At 32.2% G+C, this 8660-nt stretch overlaps 2 protein-coding genes across 3 annotated transcripts in view; one reads left to right on the forward strand and one right to left on the reverse strand.

The window, feature by feature from the left end:
- LOC112684756 overlaps positions 1-3492 on the reverse strand; it is a 41341-nt gene extending 37849 nt beyond the window's left edge. For both annotated transcript variants that reach the window (XR_003148735.1, XM_025556415.1), the window contains exon 1: positions 2494-3492. Coding sequence is in view for 1 of the 2 variants with exons in the window: in XM_025556415.1 (XP_025412200.1) it covers positions 2494-2563 (70 nt within the window). In the remaining variant the exon portion in view is untranslated. The remainder of the gene's footprint in view (positions 1-2493) is intronic.
- The window catches only part of LOC112684755, a 29557-nt gene extending 25519 nt beyond the window's left edge, over positions 1-4038 (forward strand). The window contains exon 6 of the mRNA XM_025556414.1: positions 3499-4038. Coding sequence (XP_025412199.1) covers positions 3499-3606 — 108 coding nt within the window. The 3' untranslated portion in view covers positions 3607-4038. The remainder of the gene's footprint in view (positions 1-3498) is intronic.
- Positions 4039-8660: the final 4622 nt, after the last annotated feature.

An 8660-nucleotide genomic window follows, 5' to 3' on the forward strand; every position in this document is an offset into this window, starting at 1 on the left:
GATTTATTATTTCAATTGGTTTTGTATGTGTGCGTGTATTTTCGGAGGTAACACATTGGAATTCAAGTCGAACATGATTATAATAATAAATTATTTTAAAATGAGCTTAAATACGTAATGCTACTTGTGTACATAAATACAACACGTTATTAAAATGTGCGCATTTTTCCCTCGAAATACCATACTATGGCGGTTTGCGTGTCGTCCCTTTTGTATTCACTGATCAGAAATTCAAAACCGGTTAACGTCCGTGAAAGTATTTTTTATAATGTTATCGAATAAATAGAATTAAAACAAAACGTAAACGGATACGGATTATGCTAATAATATTTCGAGACCAGCACATATATTTTTCAGTACAATACTTACAGGCTTATAACATATTGTGTCGCTTTACCGCTTTATCCACCGTGTACAATGGACACTGTTTTGCACGCAATCACAAACATCGGAATGGTAAAGAGCACGAATTTGTTGGCATGCTATGGTAACATGGTCGACGACGGGATTAGTTCCTATTATGACTGTTATGAAACATCAAAGAATATAATTTTTCTATAATTACACAATTCTAAGATTTATGAAAAATCCTACTTTTGCTGCATTAAAATATTCAAAAAATAATAATAATATAATATCAAAATAAAAAATAAAATAAAACATGTGCTTCCACGAACAATTCTCGTTACACTGCGTTGCTCTTTTTGAAGATTTATTAGTTTCTTTTCTTTATTCTAATTTACTAATCTAGTTATTTTCTTGTAGTGAAATTTCTAATTTTATTATTGCTTTGTCTTTTTATCATATATATTTTAACCATATGTCGTTTTGCCGTGCCTATATATATATATATATATCTGATTTAGATTTATGTGCACACTCCACTTGTGCACGGAAATACTGCAGAGTGATTAATTGGATGTTGCTGTTGAACTATATTCATGGTTTTCTTTACAAAAAAAACAAACGTTCTCTTACATAAACTATTTTGAAATCTTAATGCGTTTATTATCAGGTTCATCCTTTATCTTGTTAAAAATGCATGGAATTTACTGATACTCTTCCACAACAAAAATAATTTTAGGTTTCATTATAATATTTTATCTAATAAAATTATTTTAGATTAACATTGTAATTAGTAGAAACACAATATTATTTCGTTGAAACAAATAAAAAATATTACATACCTAATACATATTTTCAAGAAAATAAAACTTTTCTACCAATCAATGACTCTTTTCGTGTAAACATATAGTGTCTACATAATGTGTAAATATACATCAGTAAAATGCCTTAATTATTTTAGTTTTACTTAATGATATTATAAGAAAATGCTAACAAATTGTAAATATTATACACGGTTGAGTTTAAAAGTAGTATTGTAATTAAATTATGGACAAGTATCTTAGTGTAATTGTATGTAGTTACCATTACAGGTGATCGAAAAGTTAATTTTATAATATATTTTGTATATTTATATAATACATTATATATTTAGTACATATTTATTAGCTGTACTCGGTGTTTTTTCGACGTTGTTCATCAAGTATATTTTAAGATCAGAATTCATCTGGTACCCATACTTCTTTATTGCACACAAATATACGGAAAGAGTTACGGAATTTATAGTTTTCAATGACAAACGACTTGACCTTAGACTTGTATATTCATTTATACTACGAATTTCTTTCTAGTTTTCTCGTTGTTTACACAGTTTGATTTATAGGTGTTGAGTTTTTTCTTCTGTATTCGAAACATTTATGGCGACAAAGCCGTTTTTCAAAAAATCCATAAATATACAACAAATATTTACATATATTTAAATGAGTTTACTATTCGAATGAGATTACTCGATAAATAAAAAAAAAGTATCTATATTATCCCACTACGTATGCTTAATATTATGGTTGACCATTACTAATATATAATAAGTCGATTATCAGTACATGTGTTCGGACACATTCGGTCACCATCTCTGATCCGTACAGTCCTTACATTTATTAACACGTGCGAATACATTGTATAGCAGTAATCGAATTTATCGATTTAAAATAATATATTTTTCATGTCAGCACTCGTTATTTTGATAATAATTATTTATAGCGACCTAAAAATATATATATATATATATATATATACGATACAAAAAAGTACACAGAGTATATATAATCGTATATATAAGGTAGGCAAAAAAAAAAAAAATTTTAGAACAATAGCAACGAAATCAGTACTTCAAATACTTGAACCCGATGTTCCCGACCATTGCGTGTTGTAGGTTTATAACGTACCGAGATGCAAACGTTTTTAGATGGAAAAAAAAGTCGCTGTACCATCGGAATGTAATATAATACTGTACACAGTTCGAAATCGACCACACCGACGGTTTGCGATGCGGTCGCCGCGGTACCTTGGGGTATTGTCGGGGGGAAAAAAAACGAGTACGAAAAAAATAAAATAAATAAAATAAATACCCGTTTCGACCGAAATCCTTACCCGAAACGGCACGGGGGCAGCCTTGGATGAAGAGCTCGGACCAATACGTAAACGTTTGCCGCGCACTCATGGACACGCACGGGCGTGCACGGGCACGCACTCAACGATTACATTGCGCGGAGCCGATTGCTCCCGACGAAACGTACGAAATCCGACGCGGATTGTTCTTCGCGTTTCGTATCGGAATAAATTATAAATCCGCGCGCGTTACAATGTACGTGCCAATGTGTACACTGTACGATCGTAACATGCACGCGAACCGGTCCGCGTTTTGCATGTACGCTGTGCACGTGCGTCTATCGGCGCACGTGGGCTTCGTGCACATGACCGGAGCTCCGATTCTATGGTACTGGACGATAACGATAAATACCTTTTACGAAGAACGCACACTGTGATTTTTTTCTACAAGCACAGTATGCGAGTATTTAGTGTCTTCTACCGTGATCAGTTTAAAACAATGTTATTCGCTAAAAAAAATTATTTTTTTATTATTCAACTCTTAATTGAAAATATGATGAATTTCATATTCTAGTTATGACACTATCTTTTCTTTTTATTTAAATCACGAAATAGCTCCAAAACAAAAGAGATATAATACTCAACAGCTATTATCTTGAAAATAGATAAATATATGCAGTGTGAAATGTATTAGATTTAAAATATCCTTATTACATGAAATAAATGTATAGCTTACACCGTTGTTTTTCTTAGTGTTCTATAATAATTTATCAAATGCTATTGCCGGGGTGGATTTAATGGGAGAGCCAATCGTGACGATCGAGACGTACCAGCTAAGGTTAAGAATACACAAAATTAATTTAATATATTTTAAACACTATATTTTAACCGGGTGAAGTGTTATTATAAATGTGTACCCTTTGAATTTTAAAATGCATTCACCCTTCGGTTATCTAGGTCAGGATCAGCTTCTGTGCTATAGAATCCGAGTCCTGTATATAACCGATTATTATATAATACTCATAGTTTTCGATTGTTCGTTTCCAGCCTTTCCAAGAATCTCAAATCATGCCGCCAGTGTTCACGGGTGCTCAAATGGAGCAAGAGATGAAAAACATCACTATATCGGGCATAAGACCGTGCGTACCGAGATGATGGTGATGATTATATTATATATCGTAATCATTACGACGACTGTGTCCAAGAAGTTTCCGGTCATTCTCAGACCAACAGCGCAGTCGTCTCTTCACTACAACATTATATTATTATTATTATTATTATTATTATTATTATTATTATTATTATTATCATAATTTTTATTTCCTATCATCGCTTATATATTTTCTACATCTATCGTGAGTACATATCGATTTCGACACACAAAACATATCAATTATTTCAACTATACTGTTTTATTATTATTATTATTATTTTTTTTTTCTCCATGTTTTCCGATAAGATTTTTTTTTCTTATACCTATGTATTTAAAGCACATTCAATTTTCCGATCGATACCGATTTCTGATATAAAAATAATTATTTGATATGCTTACGTATTTACGCAAATTCTATCGATAGTAAGTCACAAATAAACGTTTTACGATTAATTCATAATTATATATTTCTATATTATTTGTAGAATATTACATTTTTTCTTCCAATTTATATATATATATAAATTTATGTGAAAAGTACATTATAACACATTATTAAAATCATTATACTTTGAAAGCTGTAAATTATGACGTAAATTCAAATAATTGTTTTAACATCTACTACTCGTAAATTTAATATAAATATAGAAGTAAACTCAGTTGAATTTAATATATTTAAGATAAAAAAAAAATGGCCTTTTTTATTTTCATCCTATTTAAATAATACGTAAATAGCATATTCATTTTATATCGTCTATTTCTAATAGATAAGATCAATTTAGTATTTCCAAGGCCGGATTAAGCACCTTTTGGGTCCCGGGGCTGAAATTTTATATGGGCCATTTTGACAAAACATGTATTATTAAGATGATCGCTACGCTTGCAGTTTGATAAATATTTTTAAACTGTTTCACAAATTGTCAATTGCATTATAGAATAATAAAATTAATAGGTATATACAATTTATGTCTATAAAATTACTAATTTTAGTATGAAAAAAAAATGTGTATCGGCTTAAAATTATTTCATTTTTTCATTTGGGTACTCGAGAGGGTCCCAGGGCTGCCGCCCCAACTAGACCCCTCTCAATCTGGCCTTGAGTATTCCCTATAGTGTCAACTGTTAATTGGTTTTTTTTTGGCACAAAATACAATCATGCTACATCAGAAAACCAATACATAAAATTATTTTCAGAAAAATTACAGTACAATTATTACGATAACGAGTCATAGTCATATTTTTTCCATGGTAGCTTCTATCTAGTCGATATAATGTGTCACTCTAGTGTATACACCAGGCATACCTGTTTTACCACATACTACTCAGGAACTGATTAAACCCATAATGTAGTTCCCATCAAATCTTTTCCACATCAAATGACTTCCAGAATCACCCTGAAATCTATAAAAATGATTGTTAATTTAATGCAATTTGCATAAAATTATTTAAACAATAGAATGGTGTGTATAAATAGTGTGTTACCTTAAACAGTGCTTACCTATGATTAGAAAATAACTGGAAAAAAAATCCGAAAAAATTATATGAACCGAGGTATCAATGAGTTCACCGAAAGATATTATTGGTTGTTTAGAAAAAAAAATGTATATATAGTATTGTACATTTTAATATTCATAATTATTTAAATTAAAGTGATAGTTAATTAAAGTGATATTTATTTAAAAATCAAAAAAATCAAATTTTACAGTAAAAACCATTACACGTCGAATTGATTATTTAGTGTACGCGAAAGTAGGAAGTTAGATGGTTTAAATTATACGTGCACTACCATTGTAACACCATAATTGAAGTCAATTTACTAGATGTACCACAGAGCATAGTATTCGTTCGTCATTTCAATTGGCAAATTGTATAAGTGCTACTTTTTTCAATCTCTAGACAAATTTGACAATATCACTACACGCGTATATTATATTATAATAATATACATCATGCAAGTCGATAAGTGGTGTATCCGCGTCTCCGGGGCCCACGCATGGGTCGGTGTCGTCTGACGGACACATCACTGCGACCGTTATTACTACTTAATAATGATGAACAATCGGTCGACGCGAATTCCAAACGAAATATTATATTTTAAAAATTAACAGCACAACTCCTACTATAATATCACGATTTATATTGATATATAAATATCAGAGAATGGGCCTTGATATTTTATTTGGGGGAAGGAGTCAATAGATATACTACCAAGTATTTCAAATTCATTTATTTTACAATTTTGGTAATAATTAATTTTATAGTACTAGATAGATCTATTATATAAAAATACCCCGGCGAACGTTTATGGTACGAATTTAAATTATATAAAAATATTAAGCATTACATTTTTCTGATTTCATTGACATTTCGGGGGAGAGGGAATTCAACACCCTGGGTACACCTACGAAACGTGCATCCAAATTTACTAATAAGTCATAATATACGATAACGTGATTGGACGTAGGTACGCGGTTTATACATTTTTTTTTAAATTGACAATAATTAATTGACCATAATAATGATATCACGTAGACATTGTGAATCAATTATGTGTAACGCGACTCGTAGGATCATGTCTCTTTACAGAATAATGCACGTGAAATAACAGTTGATAAAACATATACAATATTCGATTAACCGCTATGAAGCACCGCTGGCTCTCTTAGTTACGTCTAACCTAGTTAAGTTTCGTGATCCAAAACTCAATATTTATATAACACAAAAATTAGCAACAACCGAAAACTTGTGGACCGCAGAAAGCAGACAACTGGAGGTCGTCAACATATTTCGCCAAACGGGCTAAACGAATACAGCTAATAGTTTGGTCAAAATAAATATTTAACAAACAGTTTAATTTTAACACCTATTATGTATTTGGTAAATGTTTATATTATTTTAATTTTTTTTTTTCCCCGTATACGATAAATAATATGAATATTTTAAATAGTATAGTATGATTAGAATTAGTACTTCACTTACTTCAAACTCCCTAACATAATATTGAGTCTACTGAATACGTATACACTCCTCCCTACCCATTGAAAAATCCTCTCTGGCGCTTTCTTTCACTGGCAAAATACAATTTTGAGGTACACTTATCTCTACGGTCCGAGTTTAAAATGATAAACATACGATGATGTAAACAAGATTGGATCTAAAGTTTTTTAAGGGAGGGGTGAATAGAAATATTCAAGGGCGATAAATAAAGAACAATGAAGACTTTACTGTAATTTGAGACATTTAAATTCCCATGGAAGGAGGGGCTATGATCACTACGTAATCCCCCGCCCACCATAAATCTACCCTTGGATGTTACCGAAAATAATCGTCGTTTCTAGTTTAACAGTCCCGATCATATATACATACTGCGCAGCACGTATTATTTAGAAATATTGGCTCAGTTATTCAAAGCAACCCATAGGCTGTTATATGTATGTATAAATAATACGGAGACCTTCGACGGTACTTTTAGAATTTTGTCTGCGGACGTACTGCACACTCGCTGTACCTTTGCAGAATACTGCGAATAGTCGAAATTGAACGAGATTCCAAACGTTTGTAGAATTCCAATGAACGTGTGTGCATGCGTACGTGCGTGTGTAAAAAGTGATGTGTTACGTTACCAAAACCGAAACGACTATAAGCGGCTGTTGTCGTCGTATACGCAGTAAGGCTTCGGGCGAAATACATGAAATATGATAAAATCAATTCATTACACCGTTTACCGGAGTACAGTGCTGGCGCTAGGTATTGCGGGGCCCTGGACATTAGCCTTTAGGATATAAAATTTCAATGTATCTCATGGTATTAAGATAATAATTTAAAATCACAGGGGCTCTAACAAGCGCGGGGCCCTGGACAAATGTCCCGTTTGTCCTCCCCCAGCGCCGGAGTATAACGTTTCGATGAAGTTTACTCGTAGTACCGTTGGCATCACCAATGGACAGGGAGAAAGGTGCAAAGGTCTGTATTATTCCCCCTCGCAATTTCAGAAAATCTTAAATTTATTAACTTTATCTTAAATACCGTACATCTAAGTCACAACTTGCTGGACTTTATCTACTCTTATAGAGATGGTGCTAAATAATTGTTTTCCATCAGTGAACAACTGGACTATGCTAAAAATCAACAAAATGTAATTTAAGTAAATAATTTATCATTACAATGGTGGTAATATTTTTATATTAGTATTTAGCAGTTGTTATGGTATTTTTATAATGTGATATTATGTAAATGTTCACCCCACCTCTTTCTCTTGCCCGAAAAAAATTCTGGGCTACACTACAGTGTTTTACGTACCTACTACTTAATACTATATCATGTTCGTGCTGTGCGTAATAATTAGACCGAGAAAAATCTAAAAATAAAAGTTAAAAGTTAAATCAAATATACGCATTAATAGCTAATAAAAAAAAAAAAAACGTAATGCTATTTTCTGGTAAATGTAATTAATTTGTTTTTATAAACAAATTAAAGCGAACGTATTAGTTTTGTTTTAATTTCATTATTAAGTACATACATAATGGATTAAACTCGAGGTATAATGTAACGGATTAAAGTTACTTATGAAAACTGTACTCTACATTTAGCGAAATAAAACGTCGGTTATTTCGTTCTACGCATGACGAACATAAAAATCGAATTCGCAGCTAACATAGCTATTGAGTAAATGCAAAGGAAAAAGCCGAACTGCGGTTCTAATACGAATATGTTCGTGAAATCGGCGAACACGGCACGGGACACCACACGCTAGTGCTCTGTACGATCCGTTATTTAAAGGACCAGACCGGACTTTAAATTTTACCAGGCGACCGAAGTCAGACCGGACCACACTTAAACGTTAAATCAAAGACGAAAATTGGACCGAACCGACGACTTCATATAATTTTTAGACCGGACCGGACCAGTAATTAAATAGGTAACATTTAATAAAGTAGACCGTGGACCGGACTGTCGGTCCGATCGTAAAACATTTTGGACTGTTTATGGACCGGTCCGTAAGGTTCAGTCTGTATTAGCCCAGATCGTACCATATGATGCGTTTAGTACAGTGGTT

This window comes from Sipha flava, unplaced genomic scaffold (genome assembly GCF_003268045.1).
Source record: "Sipha flava isolate LNK unplaced genomic scaffold, YSA_version1 257_pilon_pilon, whole genome shotgun sequence".
Lineage (NCBI taxonomy): Eukaryota > Metazoa > Arthropoda > Insecta > Hemiptera > Aphididae > Sipha > Sipha flava.